The sequence below is a fragment of the Corvus hawaiiensis genome, chromosome 31 (genome assembly GCF_020740725.1).
Source record: "Corvus hawaiiensis isolate bCorHaw1 chromosome 31, bCorHaw1.pri.cur, whole genome shotgun sequence".
In the NCBI taxonomy this organism is placed as follows: Eukaryota; Metazoa; Chordata; class Aves; order Passeriformes; family Corvidae; genus Corvus; species Corvus hawaiiensis.
Window position 1 is genome coordinate 1640736 of NC_063243.1, and position 22006 is coordinate 1662741.

General features: G+C 55.5%; 2 protein-coding genes across 2 annotated transcripts; both read left to right on the forward strand.

Annotated features, from left to right (window-relative positions):
* Window positions 1-3602: 3602 nt before the first annotated feature.
* On the forward strand, window positions 3603-4518 carry LOC125318727 (zinc finger protein 3-like). The gene is made up of 2 exons (XM_048289663.1): window positions 3603-3616; window positions 4083-4518. Exons 1-2 carry the CDS (start codon window positions 3603-3605, stop codon window positions 4516-4518), a joined length of 450 nt encoding a protein of 149 aa, XP_048145620.1.
* A 6456-nt stretch (window positions 4519-10974) lies between these two features.
* On the forward strand, window positions 10975-19173 carry LOC125318728 (serine/threonine-protein kinase PAK 1-like). Its single transcript, XM_048289664.1, has 12 exons — window positions 10975-11342; window positions 11711-11823; window positions 12285-12322; window positions 12726-13260; window positions 13487-13550; window positions 14380-14428; window positions 15452-15561; window positions 16320-16437; window positions 16833-16932; window positions 17352-17548; window positions 18459-18649; window positions 19107-19173. The coding sequence occupies exons 2-12, from the start codon at window positions 11745-11747 to the stop codon at window positions 19171-19173; spliced, it is 1548 nt and encodes a 515-aa protein (XP_048145621.1). The 5' UTR covers window positions 10975-11342; window positions 11711-11744.
* The last annotated feature ends 2833 nt before the right edge of the window (window positions 19174-22006 follow it).

Here is a 22006-nt window from a genome sequence, read left to right on the forward strand (position 1 = left end):
TAAATTACAATCACAATTAGGAACAAACAGAAATCGATGCATTTCAAACCCATCCCCTACTTATAGTTGTTGTATAAAACACACCTGCTCATCTTTCCCACTTATTGCCTGGATAATGAATGAACTTCTTGACAATTTCCCCCCTTAGGTCTCAGATTTGGAGTGGATCGAGAGGCCCCTGTGTCCATCAGGAGCGGCCTCGTCTCGATGCAGAGGCGCCCTGAATGTTCTCAAGGGCTCTGGTGCGGTGGGTCCCTGGTGTGCTGGGAGCTCTGAGAGCCCTGACAATCCATGTCCATCAGGGGTGGACTTGCTGGTGCTGAGGGTGCTGCTGTCTGTGCTTGCAGTGTCCTTGTGGCCTGCAGCTGGAGCCCTGATTCCTTGGCAGGGGCTGTTTGGGTGGGCTCTGCCGTGCCGAGGAGGGCAATGCCTGTGCCAGGTGCTTGTGGCCGCTGCCGTCCCCTGGGTGCTGGGGCCCCCTTGGGCCCTGCGGTTCATCCCTGGGGGGCTGTAGAAACTCTGCCATGGCCTTTGCCTTCACCTTGGCCTTTTGCTCATCCCTTCTTGCATTCCCCTGCTGAGCCTTTCTGGCCAAGTGCTGCAGGGGCTTCTTGTGCCTCTCCTGCAGCCCCCTCAGTGCCTGTGGGTGCTCATCCTCTGACAGCTGCTGAGCTTTCTGCACAATCATTCGTTTCTCCAGTGACCCAAACAAGATCGATGAAAGAAAATCCTGATCTTTCCACATCCCGCAGCCTCCTGGGGGCCGGGGGCCAGTGCCGGCCCTGCCCGGGGGATGTTGGGGTGTCATAGGTTAGCAAGCATAGTCCAGGAAGGGACGTCCTTGCTAAGGGGTGCTTACAGTTTCCTCTGGGAACTGATAGAACCTATCAGCTGGCCAGTTTGAATATGGACAAGTCTCTAAGCCACTTAAAGTTGTGATCACCTCTGTTATCCACATTTAAGAATAGGCAAACTCCCCCTCCAAGCTCTCTCTTGTTTCCGGCGCTGGGACAGGTGGCTGCAGGGCCCGAGCAGGGCCCAGTGGGCCCGGCCAGGCCCTGCTTGGGCCAGGCCGGGCCGGGCCACGGCCATCCTGAAGCCATGGACCTGTTCTAGCCGTGGAACCCCCCCCCACTGCCTTGCTGTGGGCAGCCGGAGCGGCTCGGCTCTCCCCCCTCTCCACTGTGATAAGAAACATTCAACATTCCAGCTGCAAAGCTGCAAGGCCGAGGTGAGAGTAACCCTTTTTATTGCTGTGAAGAGCTGAAAACCTGAGGGAAGAGAGAGAGGAGATGCTTAAAGCTGAAATTCTGTTGTGAAGCTATGATATATCAGAGTATCCCGTTGTAATTTCATGAAGATACGGGGGGTGGAGTGTTCAACTCGTGAGCAAAAGCACCTGCACTGAGATAGGCAGATGCTGACGCAGCTGTAATTTCATGAGAAGTTTGGACAAGGAGAGATGGACCAGATGAGGACTTTTGCTCCAAACGGGAAAGGAGGAAACCTCAGTCCCTAGAGATGAACCAGATGAGGACTTTTGCTCCAAATGGGAAAGGAGAAAACCTCAGTTCCTAGAGATGCTCCCAGAGATAGTCCTAACGATGAAGATGATGAAGACCCTTTGCTCCCAGGGAAGGAGAAGGGCCTCTGTTTTTGTTTCTGAACGGCTCAACCTTAAAATTGTACCCCAAAAAACTTCAAGAGTGGACCCTCGAAAGCAGTTGCGGGAAAAGCTGCAAGTCGGGGGAAGGGACTCACACGCAGGCAGAGAGACTCCTCTTCCTGAATGGACTGAACAATATTTGGAAGTGGGCGGCTGTCTAGTTGTGATACTGTTTTCATAGCATGAGCAAGAAGAGACTTCTCTTTCTAAATGGACTGAACAAGGTTATTATGGAAGTGGTAAACAGACTGAACATCTTAAGGGTTGTCTTTGCACATTGTCAGTGGGAGAAGGGAGGAAGGTGGGGGGAGGAGGAGAGTTCTGAAGGTGGTATAATTTTTTTTTTTTTCTTCTTTTAGGTCTGTTAATAAACTTCTTTATATTCTTTCAAGTTTGGTGCCTGTTTTGCATTTCTCCTAATTCTTATCTCACAGCAGATAAACAGTAATGAGTATTTTGGACCAAACCACTACACTAAATTGGTGTTTCCGCCCGGTTACAAACCGAACCCGCGACATGGGGTCAGGCAGTGCCCGGCGCTGAGCCCCGGCTGCCCCACAGCCCCGGCCCGGCCCCGCAGCTCCCCACAGGCCCCCAGCCCGTGCTGCCCTGTCCTGCTGCTCCCCCCCACAGAGAAACACCCTGAAATCCTGAACTTCTTTGTTTTCCTGTCCTGGAAAGTGGGGATACAAAAGATCTGGATCAGCTGTCAAATTTTGAGGATAAGATGGTGCTGAAAAGCATCCCAGTCCTCATTTTTTTCTCTTCCTCCTCTTTTCCATCTTCCTTTTCCTTTCTTACCACATAGATGCCTCCTGCTGCTGTTTGCCTTAACCATATTCCTGCACACTCCCTTCAACCAATCCTTTCCCAGCACACCAACACCATCCATCCCTGTTGCTGAGACCCCTTCTCGACTTCCCTTTTTACCCCTGCTGGGTGTCCATGTCCTTAATTAGCTCTGGAAGAATGTGCAAACTGCCTCCACCTTGTCCCCTTTTGTATAGGAAACGATGTCCATGGTTGTGTTGAGGCTTTGTTGTTGTTCTGGAAGTTGAGGAATTGAGCAGGAGCTTGGCTGAGCAGCAGTGTGTGTCAATCAGTGCCATTTTGTGGAGCTGATGGTTTGTGGTGTCACTTGCTTGTGTCCAAGTCGGTGTGGCTGTGTCCGAGCAGATTGAGAGCATGTGTTTGTAGGGAGGCGTTGCTGTTGTTCCTTGGCTGGGGGTGCCCGGTTTTCGGGCCATCCCCCTTGGAGCAGGGTGTCCCCCCTTGGTGCAGGCGCGGCCCTCAGGCAGCGCTCAGCCAATCAGAAGGCGCGGCGCTGGTGAGTCAGCAGTTGCCAGGCAGAGCCGCAGCGCCCGGCGCTCCCCAGCTGGAGCCCCCGTGTGGCCCGGCCTTGGCGCCCCCCGCGAGGGGAATTTGGGGAGGTGGGAGGGGGGGAGCGCCAAGGCCGGGCCGGCCCGTGCTGTGCTGGCAGAAGTGGCTGCGGCGGGGGCCGAGTGCGGGCAGGAGCGGCCGAGAGCCCAGCGCTGCCGCAGCCCGAGCTGCCGCAGCTGCATCCCTGCTGGTGCTGTGGGATCCGAGAGCTCTGGGGGGCAGAGCGAGCCAGGGGTGGGTGCTGGGCCTGGAGGGAGGAGGAGAAAGGCTGGAGGAGCAGGGCTGGAGAGCAGAATGGTGAAAGGATGGACGTGGGAGCAGCAGGTGGGATTCTGCAGGAGAAAAAGTAGTGTGAGGAAGAGTGTGAGGAAGAGTAGGGACACAGGAGGAGGAGGAGCAGGAAGAGGAGGCACCGCAAGGTTCCAGCACTCGCTGTATCTGCAGCCTCCCCCCAGCCCCGGGAGCGTTGCCCCCCCCATCCAGCAGGTGATCAGGGAGGGGGATCCACGATTTTCCTGGGGGTGAATCTTGGTGTTTCTGAGGTTTCTTGGTCTCCATGTTGGTGCTTTGGTATTTTTGTGGGGGCTGAATGTTTATATTTTGGAGGAAGTTTTATCTGAATCTTGATGTTTTGGGAGTTTTTGGTCTGTGTCTTGATGTCAGGGAGCGTTTTGGTCTGTATCTTGGTGTTTTGGAGGTTTTTACGGACACAAGATGCCTGATGTTGGACCTGGGCAGGAGGAGCCCCCAGCCCAAGGCGCTCACCCCTTGTTTTTCCCCAATCCAGGATTTGTCATTCCCAAGGCGTGGCCGGATGGAGGAGGAGGAAAAGCCCCGGAGATGCCGCAGGAGGAGGGGCTGCAAACGCAGCCCAGAGAGATCCAAGGAGGAAAGAGCCCCCCTGTGCCGGGAAGGCGGCCGGAGATCCAGGGGGAGCTTGGAGCTGGGGGAGAAGGCTCAGGGTGGGGAGAAGCCCCACAAGTGCTTGGAATGTGGGATGAGCTTGAGCCAGAGCTCCAGCCTGAGAAACCATCAGCGCATCCACACTGGGGAGAGGCCCTACGGAATGTGGGGAATGTGGGAAGGGCTTCTCCAGCATCTCTCACCTGATCCAGCACCGGGTGGTCCACACCGGGGAACGGCCCTATGAGTGCTTGGATTGTTGGAAGAGCTTCGGCCGGAGCTCTGACCTGAGGGTACACCAGCGCACCCACACTGGGGAGAGGCCCTACGAGTGTTCTGAGTGTGGGAAGAGGTTTCAGAGGAGCTCCATTCTCCTCGTACATCAGCGCATTCACACGGATGAGAGGCCCTTCCGCTGCCCCAAGTGCAGGAAGGGCTTCAAACGCAACGCCCACCTCATCATCCACTGGCGCATCCACACCGGGGAGAGGCCCTATGAGTGTCCCCAGTGTGGGAAGAGCTTCTCACAGAGCTCTCACTGGACCGAACACCACCGGAGGCACCGCTAAGGGAAGCCCTGCGAGTGCCCCGAGTGCAGGAAGAGCTTCGTGCGCTGCTCCAGCTCCATCCCCCGTGGGAGGATCGGCGTTGGATGATCCCCAGTGACCCCCGTTGGGCAGAGCCCTGGTGACCCCTGTTCCGGGTGATCCCCGCTGGGTGGGGGGAAGGTGTTGGAGAGATTTCTTTGCCTTCCCCTTGTGCTGCTGGGATTTGGTTGGGAATAAATTCCCTCCCTGTGCCCAGGCTGGCTCTGTTGTGCCCGTGCCGGTGCTCGGGGCGGGATCTCTCCCGGTCCTTCTCAGCTCCTGGGCCTTTCCTTGCATTTCCTGTTGAAACATAGATTTAGAGGAAACAAAGATTTTAGTCATAGGCTTGGGATTTCAGTTGTAGGCTTGGGCCCAGTGCGGGTTAATCAAAATAGTTAGGCGAGCTGGACTTGAAATAGAGTTTTAGGTGTTAGTAACTGATTACCAAATAACTGATGATCTGTCATTTGCATGTTTGTTTAGCTGTGCTTAGAATAAGGAGCAGAAACATTGATAAGTTGGTGTATAGAATAAAGACAATTACCAATTTCCTCCCTTTGTGGGAGTGCATCCAAAAGTCATGCAAGAGGAAACTTACAGGTCACTAAGGTAATTAGAATTGTTAAAACTCAGAGAAGCAAAAAGGTCAAAATGAGGAAGATGTTACTTCATTTTCTTTGGGACCACTGACCCAATTCAAGACCACCGACTCAATTCAGATCACACATTACGCATGCTTAATGACATTTAAGCTCATTTCCATACGAAGCAGAGAATGGGAGGTGCTAGTGTTATGAATATACATTTGTATTTTGGATATTCATAATATTTGGAAAAAAAAGGTATCATGTTTGCTTGTACTGGGGCCTGTGTCTTAGGGAGCCATTCCACGCAGTGCCTGGTGCCAAATAAAACATGCACTTTCTAACTTTAAACTGTTAGAGAGTTTTTGTCCGTCTCAGGTGGATATCGATATTAGATCGATATTCATATTTTGGTAAATCACTGTCCCTGTGCAGTAGCAGAGGGCAGGGACAGAGCAGTTTTGGTGTCTCCCGGCATCCAGGCAGGGCCAGCTCAGCCCCGGGGGTTGTGAGGGGCTTGTGGGGGTCCCCCGTTTGCGGGACATCCCCTCTGGAGGAGGGTGTCCCCCCTTGCTGCAGCCCCAGCCCTCAGGCAGCGCTCAGCCAAGCAGGGAACACCCTCAGCTGGGGCCTCGTTTTTGGGCACAGCTGAGCCCCTGGACATCTCCATCCCCATTTTGGGGTGCAGCTGAGCTCCTCGATACCTGGGTCCCCAGTTTTGGGGCTCTACTGGGCTTGCACAGCCTGGTTTTGGTAGCGGGGTTGGTTCAGAGGTGATGTGGTGGGTTGACCCTGAGTTGATGGACAGTCCTTTAGACTAATGATGCTTCTCACAATTTACACATTTAAACCACACGGAAACGCAGGAATTCCTTTCGTTCCAGCTCTCCTGCTGGAAGGTGGGGCAGCCTTGGAGCCTCCGGGCCCCGCCGGGCCAGGGCCCCTGCACCCCCTCCTTTCCCAACGCCGCGGCACAGAGCCTGTGTCACTGCTGGGGGGAACTGTCCCAGAGCCGCAGGCAGCTAAAGCCAGCCATGGACTGCTCACAGCTAAACCCATCCGGCGCGGCTCCCTGGGACCGGCGGGTCCCTCTCCCCTCCACGCGGAGCCGGCGGAGCCAGCGGGAGCCGGCGGAGCCTCCTGTCTGCAGCCAGCACACTCCGCGCTGAACTGAAGAGGACACCACGCAGCCAGCAGCACAAAGGGAGCAAGGCTTTCTCCACTGTAAAGCCCGAACAAGAACACTCTTCAACGTGGCGGCTTCGGAGTCAGAGAGAAGAGAAAGCGGAGGAGAAATCCCACAGAGTCCTGTGGGACGGGGCTGGAAATGGCGACGGGAGAAAAGAGGGCGGTGCCACGATTCTCGCGCGTAGCTGAAAAACCTTCCTGCAGGCCGTGGTAAGAAACTGTAATATCACAAACTGTTTGTCTCTTGGATCCATTTGGAGTACATGGCGGGATGAAAAGTTCACCCGTGGCCCAGGAAAATTATGAAAAGTGCCTATGCCAGGCTATATAGAAGTATTGAGAGGCTTTTAGAGACTTCCTTTCACAAAAAAAAACCCAAAACCCTTTGTGTTCAGGCCAAAGTAATTAATCCTTAAAAAGATTAATAACCCCATGTGATGGCCCATGTCTGGCAGTGTGAAGGAACTGTGAGATTTTTCAGGGCAGAGATTATTACAGCTGGTGATGGGGTCAGTGGCTCTGACCCAGGAAGAGGTGCCCGGTCCCGGGAGATGGTCCCGAAAGGAATCGCCTTCCCGAGGCTCGATGTCTTACCTCAGCTGCTGGCAGAAGGGCCTGTGCAGAGACTGTCAGCTCTTTAGTGATTATCAGCTCGTGATTCCAGCTCAGCTCTGCAGGGCAGCCTCCAGGCCAAGCCAGACCAGAGAGAGAGACAAGACACTCGTGTGGCTGGTTCCGCACAGAGTAGCTTTATTGTTGGTCCGTACTCCAGCGAAGGGGAAAGCCAGGGACGGCAGCAGCTCTCTCTCCTCGCAGAGGCAGAGGGCTGGCTTTATAGGGATACAGGGGATCGGTAAAGGCCAATGGGTTACAAAGGATCTGGGATGGGTAAAGGCCAATGGGTTACAAAGGATCTGCATAGGGTCTCCTAAAGGACTGTGGGTCTGTCTTTTCTCGCCGTGACCAAAGAAGTGGTTGCCTTTCCAGCGAGTCCTGCTGGGCGATTACAAAATCTCTTCTCTCAGCAGAGATCCCTCCAAGGCAGGGGCTGGGCACGCCCAAGAGATGTTTTACACCACCGCAGATTGTTTCTTTCTGGGTGGGTCTGCTGTTGGTGGCACTTTGGGAACCACGTGATGCAGAAGAAAACCCTTTTTTCCTTAAGCATAACAAAGAGACTTTTCAAGAACTGCAGCACTGACCAAAATCCCATGTTCTGCTTCCTTTGTGCAAGTTGGGTAAAAGGAGGGAAGTGCTGGAAGAGAGGGGAGGTTTGCTTGAATTTCTTGTTATTTCCTTTTACTTTTAATTCTGTTAGTAATAAACTTTTTCTTTGTACAGCAACTGTTTAAGTTTGAACCTGTTTTGCCTCGCAGCTCTCTAGTTTTCCTCAATATTTTCTTATTTTCCCCTTATGAAAAATAACAGATTTTGTGTGCTTGACGCTCAACTGCGTCAAACCACGACAGGCAGAGCCCTGGTGCCCCCCGTCTGAGTGATCCATGTTTGGATCCAGTGTCCTGGGGGGCACACACGCTCTGGGGGAGGGGGGATGCGATCCCCGGGACCCCCTGTCACCTCCTCAAGCAAGTGAAAGCTGAGCCCCAGCGCCAGGAAGATGAAGCCCAACATGAAGTCCATGATCCCCATCAGAATCTTGCTGCGAGCAGTGTCCGCTGGCATCTGTGGGGGTTCCGGAGGGGTCAGGACGTCTCAATAAGACCCCAGAGAACCATCAGGACCCCCCAAACCCCTCTTTTTTTCGTCCCCAATCTGTTCAGAACGCCGTTAAACCTTCCAGCACATGCCAAACCCACTCTCATCTCCTCCAGGACTCCACAAACCCCATGGCAGGTGCTCCCTGCCTTCCGAGGATCCCCCAAACCCTCTCCCAGCCCCTTTGCCCAGGCTAAAAAGAAGGATGGCTCTTGGTGGAATGCCCAACACCAAGAAACAGGACAAGAGATCGGCCTAGAAGCACAGACAGCTTTGGGTTGGAGTGTTCTGAGAGAAGTGAGCTGCCCTCGTGAGAGGGGAGTGGATTGAGGGCACTGGGGAGGCACTGGGAGGGCACTGGGAGCGACTGGGAACGGAGCGCGCGGCACTGGGAGGCCGAGTCCAGCACGGGGCAGTCGGCGCTGCGGGTCTGCCTGGCAACTGATGAGTCATCAGAGAGACGCGCTCTGATTGGCTGAGGGGCGTCAGCGCCACGCAGGGCTGCGATGGACACGCGCGGGGGCACTGGGAGACACTGCGATGGACTGGGAGGGACTGGGAGAGACTGGGAGAGCTCAGGGGAACCTGGGAGGACAAGAGGCCCCGGGGATGGGCTCCAGGGGGGCTGAGGGGCTCCAGGCTCATCCCCAGGGCAGGGCCCGAGGGGACTCGCTCTGCCCGACGTTCTGCACCTCTGCGCTCCGCCAGCAACGGGGCAACGATCTCGCGGTTGTGCCGGCAGAGCCTGTCCGCCAGAGCCCCTTTGTACCCCACTCTTGCTGCATGGCTGTTCCAGCACTGCGCCTGTTTCTCCCCACACGGGGTGTCCCCCACCAACAGCCCCACATCGCTGGCGAGTGCAGTTGCTGCTCCCGGTGTCAGATGCTCCTCTGCACCAACCTCACCCGCTCGCTGCCCTTCATGAAGTGACACTCGGACTTCATCATCCCCTGGAACACCCCTGTGTGTGCGGGACACAGCTCAGGGGGTGCCCCCCTGCAGCCCCCAGCACGCCCAGAGCTCCGGGAGCCACCCCGGATCCCCGCTCCGCACCCCCTGTGCCCCACGGCCGCCATGGGACCCTCCTGCCCGTGCTCCCACTTCCTCTTTTCCACCCTTCTCCCTATTTCACATCCCCTCCCCCGCCATTTCCAGCCGCTCCCCAGAGGAGTTTTGGAGTCCCATTCCCCCCTTTTCACCCTTGCCACCCTTTTCCCCACAATCCCCCAATCCCCAGCCCACTCCCACTCACTTTTAGGGTCCCATCCTCTACTTTTCCCCACTTTCCCACCCCCTCCCACCCGTTTCTCCCCCACTCTTCAGCCCCCTCCTGCTCTTCCTTTGAGGGTCCCCTCCACCTCTCACTCATTTTAGGGGTCCCATCACCCCTTTTTCCCCTTCTCCCCCCTTTCCCATCACGTCCCACCGACCCTGCTCACCCGAGAGCTCCACGCCCGCAGCCGGGGTGGCTCCCGGCACCACCAGTGCCACCAGTACGGCCCCAGCTGCCACCACTCACCCCATGGCCAGCGCTGGCCATGATTTTGATTGGCTGAGGTGCTTTAGGGACGCTGCAGCCTCGCGGTGGGGGTTTTTGGAGGGGGAACCTCGGGGTGCTGGGCAGGTGGGAGCTCAGTTGTGCCCCGAAATGTGTCCCCAGGGACGCGGGATCTCAGGGGTGCCCATGGCCTGGGGTGACGCTGGCCCGGTGCCAGGCACCCACCAAAGCCACTCTGTCCCTGCCCCCCGCAGCTGCACAGGGGAGAGAAAATGGAACCGAGGCTTCCCGGGTGGGGAAAAGGATCGGGAGAGATCCCTCAGCAAACACCGGCACGGGCAAAACAGGCTCTAATTAGAGACATTAATTAAATTGATGACACCGAAAAAATAAGAGCAGGAGAATGAGAAGGAAAAAAAGACCCTTAAAAACACCCTCCCCCCACCCCTCCCTCCTTCCCAGGGGCTGTGGGGGCATCTCTACATCCGGCACCTCCATCTTTGGAGCCGCCCGGGATTGGCTCTGCCAGACATGGAGGAAGCTTCCAGATCCTTCTCGCAGAAGTCACCTCTGAACCAACCCCGCTACCAAAACCAGGCTCTGCAAGACTAATAGAGCCCCAAAACTGGGGACCCAGGTATCCAGGAGCTCAGCTGCACTCCAAAATGGGGATGGAGATGTCCAGGGGCTCAGCTGTGCCCAAAAACGAGGCCCCAGCTGAGGGTGTTCCCTGCTTGGCTGAGCGCTGCCTGAGGGCTGGGGCTGCAGCAAGGGGGGACACCCTCCTCCAGAGGGGATATCCTGAAAATGGGGGACCCTCACAAGCCCCTCCCAACCCCCGGGGCTGGGCTGGCCCTGCCTGGATGCCGGGAGACACCAAAACCGCTCTGTCCCTGCCCTCTGCTACTGCACAGGGACAGGAAATACAAGGAAAGGCCCAGGAGCTGAGAGAAGGACCGGGAGAGATCCCGCCCCGAGCACTGGCACGGGCACAACAGAGCCAGCCTGGGCACAGGGAGGGAATTTATTCCCAACCAAATCCCAGCAGCACAAGGAGAAGGCAAAGAAATCTCTCCAACACCTTCCCCCCACCCAGCGGGGATCACCCGGAACGGGGGTCACCAGGGCTCTGCCCCACGGGGATCACTGGGGATCATCCAACGCCGATCCTCCCACGGGGGATGGAGCTGGAGCAGCGCACGAAGCTCTTCCCGCACTCGGGGCACTCGCAGGGCTTCCCTTAGCGGTGCCTCCGGTGGTGTTGAGCTGTGGTTGAAACCCTTCCCACACTCAGGGCAGCGGAAGGGCCTCTCCTCTGTGTGTATTGGCTGATGTAAGGGGACATGATCCCCCCAAGGGGCTCAGCTTTGGGGTCCTGAAAGATCCAAACATACACACACAAAAAAACTCTCCCAGGACACTAAAAGATATTTGGGTTCTGGAATCTGCCAGCTCCAAACACTCCCCAATAAAAAAACCCTCTCAGGGACCCCCTGATAGATTTGGGACGAGCTCCCCCTCCCCAGCCACCTGCAGGATGCCGTGGGGGGACGCTCCCGGGGCCGGGAGTGCTGCGGACACAGCGGGCACTGGAACCTCCTGCTTCTCCTTCTATTCCTGTTCCTGCTCCTCCTCCTCCTGCTCCTCCTTTTCCTCTCCTCCACCTCCTGCTGTTCTCCTCCTTCCTCATCCCGCCTCCTCCCCAGTTCCTGCTTTCTGTATATTTAGAGTGGAGAACTTTGCTTGTTTCTAGAACTAGAACAGAGATCCCAGACGGAACAATCCTTGCTGGTTTTAGTCAGCAGCATCAGTGACTAAAGGTCGTGATTCCTTTGGTTTGGTCCTGTCCTCGTTCCTCCTCAGTGTTCAGGCTTGGCTATGGGCTGTCCTTGTGTGCTGCATTTTCTGGGTTCCTCTTGGATCCTTTGAGCAACAGGCTGTGCCCCGGGAGGATCCTTTGTGCTCCTTTGGGACAGAGGAGAACCTTCCAGGCGGTTCTTGCGTGAGCTGCTGCTGTGATGTCACGGGAACGCTGCCGCGTCCTCGCCGTGTTCCCGTTGCTGCGGGGCACGGAGCCCTCAGTGTCCAGAGCGGCTCTGGGCGCCCGCTGGTTGCCGGAGGATCCTCCTGCCCGAGGCATTCTCAGCAGCCAGCCCAGCCCCTGACGGGTGTCCTTCTGTGCTTGCAGGGGTACAGTCTGCGACGTGTGCAGCACGGCCAAAATGATCCAGCAAGCGGTTGCTGCAGTTTGCACTCTGTACTCTGTGGCTTATTCGGGCTATTTTTTAGCCCACTTGGCACGTAAGTCGAGGTTTTCCCTGGGTGCAGCATCGGTGCCTTCGGGCTTGCTGGCTGCTTTCTGTTCTGCCACTGGAACTGAGCTGCCTTTGTAACCAAATTGCCATTAAGACACCGTTGGTTTGGGAGAGCTCCTGCCAGCAGCTGCAGCTGAAAAAGGGGGTGTCTGCAGCCAGCGGGGCGTGCACAGCATTTGCAATGGAGCCGGGGGGGTTCTGTTCCCTCAAGCGCAGAGTCTGTGCCAGCGGAGCCTGCAACTCCCTCCGGTGGCTGCTCCAGCCAAGAGCTGACACAGCCCAGGATTCTGTGCTGTTCTCTTGCTTGCTGTGCAAAGGGACTGTGGCTCCTGGAGGGATGTTGTGGAAGCAAAATGCCCTCTCGGGGTTGCCTTGCTCCGTGGGAGTTCCCACCACGGGCAGGTTTTTCCTAACAGCATCTGGTTCGTGTTCCCTGTCCCGTTGCAGGGCACCTCACGCGTGGATCCCGAGCAGCTCCTCCTTCGGTGAGTGGGAAAGGAACCTTTGGTGGTCGGAATTGTGCAGAGAGTTGTGAGCTTGGTGTGTGGCAGTCGAGCGCCAGCCTGGGAGGCTGAAGGAAAGTTCCTGCCAGTGTCTTTGCAGCAGCAGCAGCAGCAAAGGGATCCCTGGCACTTTTCTCCTTCTCTGCTGAAGAGCTTTTGAAGAGCTGCAGGTCTGGTTTTGCAGGCAGAAGATTGCTTGCTGGCTTTAGCCACGGTGGAATATGGAATGCCCAGCAATAAGTGGCAATGTCGACTTCAGCCCATTCCTAGTTTGAACAGCTCCGAATCCCATTCCTGCTTAGTGCAGCTGGATGTGTAGCTGAGGATAAATAAGGTGATAACTGAGAGAGAACTTCCCGTCCCTCACGTTACCACCTGTCCACAGGGCACAAAAGCAGCATCAGCTCCTCCTCTGGCTCCCTCTGCTTCCAAAGAGGAGGCCAAAGAGGAGGAAGACAGCAGTGAACTTCCCACTCTTCTGGGGGATGATGGTGAACTTCCCTCTGTCCCGGGAGATGAGGGCAAACATCCCACGGTTTGGGAATACAACAGTGAAGCTCCTGTGGTGTGGGGCGAGGATGGTGGACATCACCCGGTGTGGGACGGGGACAGCGAGGCTCCAGCGGCATGGGACAAGGAGGACGGACATCTCCCAGTGTGGGACGAGGACAGAGGACATCCTGTGACTTGGGAAGAGGAGGCTGCAATTCTCCCAGCATGGGAAGAGGATGGCAAACATCCCGTGGCTTGGAAAGAAGACCAGGAACCTGTTGAATTTTGGGAAGAGGATGGGGAACCTCCCTCTGCTTGGGAAGAGGACACTGAAGCTCCCTCTGCTGCGGGATCCTGGGCTGAACATTCTGACAGCAGCAGAGCCCTGCAGCCAGAGGGCAGAGAGGAGTGGTGCCTGATGCAGCTGAGTACGTCTGCTCTGCTGCTGTGTGCCAGAGCAGGGTGCTGCGTGTGTGTCTCAGCATCAGCTGCACCCAGGCTTGCTCTGCAGCTGAATGTCACAGAGTCATTTATTGTCCTTGCCCAGCTGAGACCAAGGGGCTCCCGGCCCCAGCGAGTGGGGCTGCATTTTGGCCCTGCTGCAAGGCGGGCTCTCCATCTGGGAGGGAGCGTCTTCCATGTGGTTTCTTTCAGGGAGCGCCGTGAGCGTGGGGGAGCCTGCCGAGAAATACCTGGAACTGGAGCAGGTTGGCCAAGGGTAAGTGCACGGCAGTTACTTCTGCACAAGCAGGGGCCAGGTATTTGCTGGTGCAGGATCAAGTGAGAAGCCAGGCAAGCTGCAAACAGCTTCAGACACTGGGGCACGATGCTGCTGTCTCTCAGTGCTGATCAGAATTGGTAACTGTGGTCAGAAGGCAACATCAAAGGTCCCTGAGGCTGGCAGTGTCCTGCCTGCAGCAAGGAGCAGGACCTGGAAGATCTTCTGTCCCTGGAATTTGATTGCCTGAAAGAGCAGCTCACCATCTGGTGACTGCCAGAAAACAGTTCTCAAGAACATTCCTTTCAAATATTTTGCTTCCAAAAATATCCACCGGTCAGGATTATCAACATAACGGTTTAGAAACAGAAACCAGAGATGAGCTAATAAGCGCTCTTTTCAGCACAGGTAGTAAACCCCGGACATTCAGTAACAGGCACAGAGCTGCTGCACTCGAGGGGAAAATGCATCAGCTGCCTGATGGCAGGGCCCTTGTGGATCCTGCAGCTCGTAGGCAGGAAATGGAAAAGGATGAAATACATTCATTTCCAGTTCTTTAGACACCCGCTCCCACCCTAGGTTTTGGACTAAAGTAATTCAGCGTGGACATTTGGGATTTGCTCCAGCCCTTTTCCTTCGTGTTGGGCCTCAGTTTTCTCTCGCACACCTTGCAAGGCACAGGGCTGGTGGCTGCTGTGCTGCTGTTTGAAGGGTCGATGCACCCAGGTGTTTTGTAAAGGCTGCAGGCAGCAGAGATCTCCTGTCTGGGCTGGCTTTCACTCCCAGGGCCTAAAGCGCTGCTTCTTTCTTCTCTGCTTTCTGTCTCCAGGGCTTTTGGAACCGTTTCTAAAGGACTCGACAGGGCCACTGGAGGAGAGGTCAGTGTCACCACGCCCAGCGCGTCGGGCAGCTCTCGAGGGCTTTCCCCTCTGCTGGGAGCTGTGGCTGCAGCTTTGGGGGGCCAGCAGAGCTTTCCTGCACAGGTTGTTCCTCTGAAGGCACAGCAGTGTCAGCCTGCAGAGCACGGCGGGGACAGACTTGAGCCTTCTGAAGTGCCCAAAGGAATGCAAGGAGGGCAGCGGTGTCTGTCAGAGCAGGACACGCTGGCTTGGTCTTCATATCTGAAAGCATCAGTGCATCAGCTGGTGGAGACTGAGGCCTAATTTATCTTCATCCCAGCCTCGGACAGGAACACTGTTTAGCAGTTTTTCCATCCTGTGCTTCATCTTCAAAGGATACCTCAAGACCTAATTAAGGAGCGATCCTGCTTGGCATCAGTTTGGGGTTTTAGTCCTACTGCAGCTGTTCCCAGAGAGAGGGAGAGGAATGAGAAAATGGATGTGCAGAGCAAAGCTCTCCCCTAAACCCTGCAGCTGTGTTTGGGTCTGGTGTCAGTGACAGCCCGTGACAGGGATCATCCGAGCAATGGATGTGCGTGTTTGCTCTGTTGTGCAATCCCAAACAGAGCAGTTGCCTTTGAAATCATGACCAAATCCCACAGGATTGCTAAAGGGTTCCCGGCTGTTTTGCTCTGTTTTCACAGAACCAGAATTACTTGCTGCTTGCAAAATGTGTTTGAATGATAATGAGAGTGGTGGTAAACTAAGGCTGTTTGAGAAGACTGCAGGTGCAGAGAATGTTGTGAGAGCTTTGAGGCTGAGAGCTGAGGGACCATTTCTGCAGAGCTTCCAAGGCCAAATGTCTCTGGCCGTGTGTCCTGTAAGCGGCCCCGCAGCAAGCAGAGAAAGGGGCTGTGGGAATGTCACTTGCTGAGCCCGGGTGTCCCATCCCAAGGCAGTTTGGCACAGCCCGGCTCCGTCGCTCCACAAAGACTCGCTCCGTGTTTGCTGCGGCCTCCTGCCCCAGACTCCTCCAGTTCAAGGGCTGCAATGTCCTTTCAGGTGGCCATAAAGAAAATGAGTCTCAGAGGGCAGAACGGGGAACGAGCTGTGAATGAGATCCTGGTCCTGAAGGACAAGAAGAACCCCAACATTGTCAGCTCTTGGGACAGGTGAGTGCTTCAGCTCTTATCCCGTGCACGGGCCCTGCGTTAATCCCTCCTGGCATCCGCAGTCTGTAGCCTGTTTTGAAAAAGCCTCACCCGGCCGTAGCTTCCCAAAACAACAGCCTGTCAGTTCACTCCCTCCATGTGCTTTTGTTGCTTTGGTTTGGTTTTTCCTTCAAGCTGACCCCATTTTCTGGGTCTTGTGCTGATAAACCCTGGCAGACATTATTTCCCTTGGCTTCTCCTTCCCAACTCTTTTCCATTGCTGCAGATGCCAGGAAGACCAGGTTCTTGTTTCCAGAAACGCCTCATTTGCCCATTTTGCAATGGCCTTGCCTGTTTCTGAAGGGACTTTCTGCAAGGTTTTCCAAACATTTGACCACTTTTGTTCTAAATGCTGCAGGGCCTCCTGCCCTGGATAACTCTGGAAGTTGTGTTGCCTTGTTCTGGAGGGAACGGTGGAACTGCTGAGTTCAGATGCTGAACCAGCTGGGGGCAAGTGTTGTGGTTCCACATTGATCTGGGCTGTTGCTAAACTGCATTTTTCACTTGTTTGCCATCTAAGGCCTCTCCTTTCCCACAGGCGTCTCCTTCTCCCTTAGACTGTGCAGATCCCAAGGACTGTGCAGCCTGGCAGGAATGTCTCTGCATCGGATTCTGTCCTCATTTACAAGTGACCTGGAAACAAAACTCCACTCGAGGCTTTTCCATCGGGGAATTGAGCAGTGCACGTTCATCTCCATGCCATTGTTTGCCTCTTCCAGCTTCCTTGTTGATGAAGATCTCTGGCTGGTGATGGAATACATGGATGGAGGAACTTTGCAGGACGTTGTCAGACAGACACGCATGGCTGAAGGAGAGATGGCAGCTGTCAGTCGGGAGGTGAGGGATCCTGCTCGTGCTTGCCATGGCTTGGACACAATGCTCCTTCCAAGCAGGGCCTGAGAACAGGAGTGGCTCCATGCTCAGAGCTTTGTTTCTGTGTTGTTTTTATGAGCTGGAGAAGAAAGAGCCTCTGAAGTGAATGGCCTGCCAGTGGCACTGCACTTCCACTCTGCTCTTGTCCTCTTTCCTGCTGTTGTGGGACTCTCTGTCTTTTTTGATTTGATTTGCTGTTCTCAGCTTTGCCTTGAACCATTTGCCCGGAGCTTGTCTGCACTGCACTCCTGGCCTGTCACAGCAAAGCTGCTGCTGGCAGAATTCTAAACTGTCCTTTCTTGTGTGATTGTGTATTCCGGCCATGGATTTCCACCCTCGTGTTTCTTGCTCTCTCTCAGTGTCTGCAGGGCCTGGATTTCCTCCACTCGAACCGGGTGATCCACAGAGATCTGAAGAGCTCCAACATCCTTCTGGCAACGGATGGCTCTGTCAAGCTGGGTGGGTGTTCCTGGTCAGGCACGGCGCTCCCGGGCTGCGGGTGTGGGGCTGCTTCCCAGTGACGGCCAGAGCCCCACAAGTGCTGCTGGTGGCGGTGCCCGGCCCCTGCTGGCAGCTGAGAGCGGCTGCCCCATGCAGAGAGCTCAGGAGAGGAGCAGGGTGTCAGCAGTGGCTTTGCTCTGGGTATGGCCCTTGCAGAGGGGTGAGAGTTGGAATCTGAAGCTTCAAGGGAATCACTCAAAGCCACTGCATGAAAGCTGAGGGTTCCTTTAAGGCTCCACTTCCATCTTGCCTTGGCTACAGCCCTGAGGACTTTTCCAGCTGGATTCAGCACTGCATTCTCAGACTGAGAGTGGGCAATCTTTGTGCTTGCTTTCCTCATTCCAGCTGCCTTTGACAGTGTTTGTTTCTGTCCTCAGCTGATTTTGGCCTCTGCGCTCAGCTCAGCCCTGAGCAGGAGCAGCGCAGCTCCATGGTGGGCACTGCTCACTGGATGGCCCCAGAGGTTGTGACCAGTTCTCCTTATGGCCCCAAGGTGGACATCTGGTCCTTGGGCATTGTGACCATCGAGATGGTGGAAGGAGAACCTCCTTACTTTGAGCACACGGCGGCCATGGTAAGAGGCAAATTTCCCAGAGTTTGCAGAGGCCTGTGAGCACAGAGGGACCCGCCCTGGGAGGAGCAGCCGGAGGGCTCTGCCCATCGGGAAGGGAATTCCCAGAGGACTCGAGCCCAAGCACAGACCAATATTCTGCAGTCTCCAGAATTTGCTTTGGGTTTTAAGTTGTTGCAGCTCTTCTGTCTGTGAGGATGACCTGAAAATATGAAGCCAGAGCATCAGCTCTAATCTTCTCTTGCAGAAAACCCCAGACCAACCCCAAAACCCACACCCAAACCCAACAAGTTTTCTGAAGGAGTTTCTGAAAGATGTTCTGCGAGATGAACTCCCCCTGACTCTTCTCACTGGGAAACTTGTCTAAAACATGAAGATGATTGTTTAACATCCCCATAGTCTAACATATTTCTTTCCTAGCCCAAGCCCTTTCTCCATGTCACCAAGCCTGAGCTTTCAGCAACCCAAACTTCAGGTTCCTTGCCTGGCAGTTTCTGGGATAGAACATCATGAATGCATTTACTTGAGTGTCAGTGGCACTGCAGGGATGCATTTGATGTAAGAATCCTTGGAAATAACACAGGCAGACCACAGTGACTCTTGCAAATGGCCTGTAAAGCTAGTGTCTGTATTTGGAGAAGCAAAATGGGTTATTTCTGATGGAGGTCCAACTAACAAAGTCAGCCAATGACATTGGCTCTCAAGGCAAGATCATCTGGATGGTGGAATGGCTGTGGCTGCAGCAGCATTTGGCTTTTTTGGTTGGCATAGAAAAATGAGCTCTGAGCAGCATCTCTGCCAGGGAGGAAAGTGCCCCTGGAGACTGGGGCTGAGAAACCGGGGTCGCTGTGAGCACTCGTGGGTGTGAAGGAAGCTGGCAGAGCTTTTTCAGAAGTGTTTGCTTTTCGCGCAGGCTCGCTGTCTGATCCGGCAGAACGGGACCCCGCAGCTGCAGGAGCCCAGGCGCCTGTCGGCTCTGCTGCGGGACTTCCTGGAGTGCAGCCTGGAGCCGGACGAGGAGCGGCGCTTGTCTGCCCAGGAGCTGCTGCAGGTGGATGCGAAGCGGCTGCAGGGGAAACAGCAGCGCGAGGGAGGGGTTTTCTCGTGGGGCCCCCCTCCAATAGTCTCCAGTCTCGCTGCTTTTCACATGCAAAGGCAGCAGAATCCTCGCCTGGTTTGGCTTGGCAGGGTCCTTTGCAGGTCATCTGGACCAGGTGCCCCGCAAGGAGCAGGGACATCTTCAAGCAGATCAGGTGGCTCAGAGCCCTGCCTGACCTGAGCCTGGATGTTTCCAGGGAGGAGGCACCTCCCGCATCTCTGGGCACCCTCTGCCAGTGTTTCCCCGCTCTTCTGATAAAAAAATTCTGCCTCAGATCTAATCTGAGCCTGCTTCCCTCTCCTGAGTTTCAAACCATTCCCCTTTGTCCTGGTGCAACAGAGTCTGTGAGGAACTTGACTTGGGAAAGTAACAGTTCATTTCTTTCTTTTTCATCCTTTGGGCAGCACCCATTTTTATCATCAGCCAAGCCTCTCTCCAGCCTGAGCCCTCTGATCGCTGCAGCAAAGCAACTGAGGGAACAGTGGAGGACGTGAAGCACCTGGGGACAGCTTTTCGTTATAGTAGTTAGGACAAGTGGATAGTTACAGTAGTTAGCACTGCTAGTTAGTTATGGTGGTTAGGACAGCCTGGTAGTTATGGCAGTTTTTTGAATAAAAACTCTGTTAAACCTCAAATCCCTTGACATGTCCCTTCCTTGTCCCCCCGTGACTCAGCTGCCCAGAGCAATGCGAGGGGAGAGCGGGCCCAGCCTTGCCCAGAGCTGAGCCCCAGCAGAGCCCCGGCAGAGCCCAGAGCAGCCTCAGCATCGGCAGAGTCAGCCTGGAAGGAGGCGCCTGGAGCCTTCTCGACTGCAGCCAACTCTTGTTTACAAACCACCTGGGGTGGGAAATGCCACTGGTTCTGCAAGAGGCCAGAGGGGGCCCGGGGAAGGCCCAAGTGCTCCATGCAAGGGAAAAACCTGCCCAGTGCTGAGAAAAACCACGCCTTTTTCCTCTCCCACGTCGGCCAAAACATTGAATCCTAAACCAAATCAAACGGGGCAGGGGAGGAGCCCAGGCCCTTCCGCCCCTGCAAACCAAAGCGTCCCTTGCACGGCTCTGAGCCCCGGCGCCGGTGGCCCCGCGGGCGCTGGTTTCTGTCGGGCTCGCTGCCGCCAGCCCAGGCCCAGCCCGGGACAGGGCGGGCGCTGGAGGCTGCGGGCGGGGAGATGCGGTCCCGGGACACGCATTCGGTGGCACCTGCGAGCGCAAGCAGGGGAGGGGCTCCGGCAGTGACGGGGGGGGGGGAAAGGAATAAGGTGAATGTGACTTAAACAAACAAAGCCCGTGAATCTGCGTTAGATAGGGCCAGGGAGCTGTAGGTAGGAAGGAATGAAAGAAACTATCACTTCCAGAAAATGTTACTGATTGCCATGGACTGCTGCTCAGCCAAGGCCATGTTAAATTCCTGAACGTAGAGAAGAAGAACAAAGACTCAATGGAGTTATTAATATTGCTTTGTTTTACTAAAACAAACAAAACGGGTGTGTGCATCTTGGCGGGTGGATCGGGAAGTCTAAACCTTCCAAGAAACACTCCCGGCCACAGGGCAGCCACCTCTGTCCTACCCACAGCAGCCGGGACGAGCCAGCGCTGCTCCGGCACCGGCTCCTGCCGAGGCAGCAGCGGGAAGGAGACCGCGGGCAGCCGCTCCCGCAGCGCCCTCACGCCAGGGCGAGCACGGCGCCCACACGGCACAACGAACCCGCCACAGCCCCCTGCCGCCCCCTCCGCCCGCAGCCAGCCCCGAGCCCCGCCAGAACTGAGCGCGGCTCCCACCTGTGCTGGGGCCGCCTCCGAGCTCCGCCGCCGCCTCAGCGGTGATTCCCAGTCACCCCCAGTATGAACCCGGTCACTCCCAGCATCATCCCGGTCGCTTACAGTCACTCCCACTCTGTTTTCAATATGGTCCCAGTTTCTCCCAATAAGATCCCAGTTGCCTGCAGCATGGTCCCCGTGGTTCCCAGTCACACCCAGTATGGTTCATTTCACTCTCAGTAAGAGTACAGTGTGGCTCCAGTCACTTCCAGTATGAACCTAGTCACTCCCTGTATGATTGTATTTGCCCCCACTGTGGTCCCAGTTGCTCCCAGTGTCTTGGTTTGAAAGACAGGTGTCTGCCAAGGAAGGCCGGAGTCTCCCTTGAAATGGAAGAAAAAAAAATTGCAACCCCCTTCCCTCCGAATTATTATAATTTTGAAATTAAGGGGCTTTCAGGCAAAGATGTGGGAAATAGGAAACACAGTTCTTTACTATATATATATATATATATATGTATATATAACCAGTCCAACAAAACAACAACTACGGCAGTAACAGCAAACAATCACAAACCCAGTGCCAGCCTTCTCGGCTGTCAGGCCCTTTCCCCTCGGGTGCAGTTCCGCTCGCAGCCGGCAGGGGCGCTGGCGGCTCCCGGTGAGCAGGGCAGGTGCGATGGTTCCCCCGCGGCTGCAGGGGGCGCTCCGGAGCGAGCTCGGGGAGCACGCGGCACTGGCGGCCTGGGATCCCGGGAAGGGATGGAACAAAGGCTCCACAAACCCCTGGGCAGCCGATCCCGGTGTCCGGCTGGACCCTCGGGAACAGCACGCTGGAACAGCAGGGATGAGCACAAATCCCGGGCGTCAGAAGAGATGTATTCAACTCCGGAGCTGTGGTGGGAACCCCTGGAGGTCTGGGCAGGCAGGGGGAGCAGGGCTACAACATAGTGAAGGCTCAAAGCAACGGCAGGGGTGGGGCAGCCGCAGCCCGGCTCCGGGCGGGACAGGGAAAGGCGGGCTTGGGATCCCGGGGTCTCTCCAGTAAAAGGAAAGCAGCCAAATACGCAGCCTCTCTCTCCGTCCAAACGCCGGGAACTGACTGTCCACAAACCTAGGTGAAAGAGATGCACCCCTCCTCCTTTATGGCCAGGTCCTTTGTTTTCCTTAAGCACCCAGTAATTTGTCCCCCTGGCAACATCTATGGGGAAAATTCCTTTAAGAGAAAAAGAAAATAGGAGGAGAACTCCTAAAACCCCAACATTATCCACCCCAAATTTTTTCCATACTAACATGTTACATGAAACTGAACCCTTTTAACCATACACATACATGCATCACCCAAAATTATATACATATATTCATTCTGATACTGATACAAGTACAGAGCCATGGGTAGTTCACCCTAAAACAAGGTCCCCTTGAGGTAAGCATCGGGTCTCTCCATCCTTTTGCATCACCCACCAGGTACAACCTGGTCCCTGAGCGAAGACAACCCCACGGATGGGTTTGTCTTTCCTCGAGGCAGAACTAACTCAAACAGTTTTTCCAAGCATACCTCTCATGTGCACCACTGGAACCTTATCCCCGTCTGTTGTTTGTAGGG

Excerpts from the sequence above, each read along its gene's own strand:
- LOC125318728 (XM_048289664.1), top strand. The coding sequence starts at position 11,745 with ATGATCCAGCAAGCGGTTGCTGCAGTTTGCACTCTGTACTCTGTGGCT. Across the intron at positions 12,323-12,725 it reads CCCGAGCAGCTCCTCCTTCG|GGCACAAAAGCAGCATCAGC; the intron begins GTGAGTGGGAAA and ends ACCTGTCCACAG. Across the intron at positions 13,551-14,379 it reads CTGGAGCAGGTTGGCCAAGG|GGCTTTTGGAACCGTTTCTA; the intron begins GTAAGTGCACGG and ends TTCTGTCTCCAG.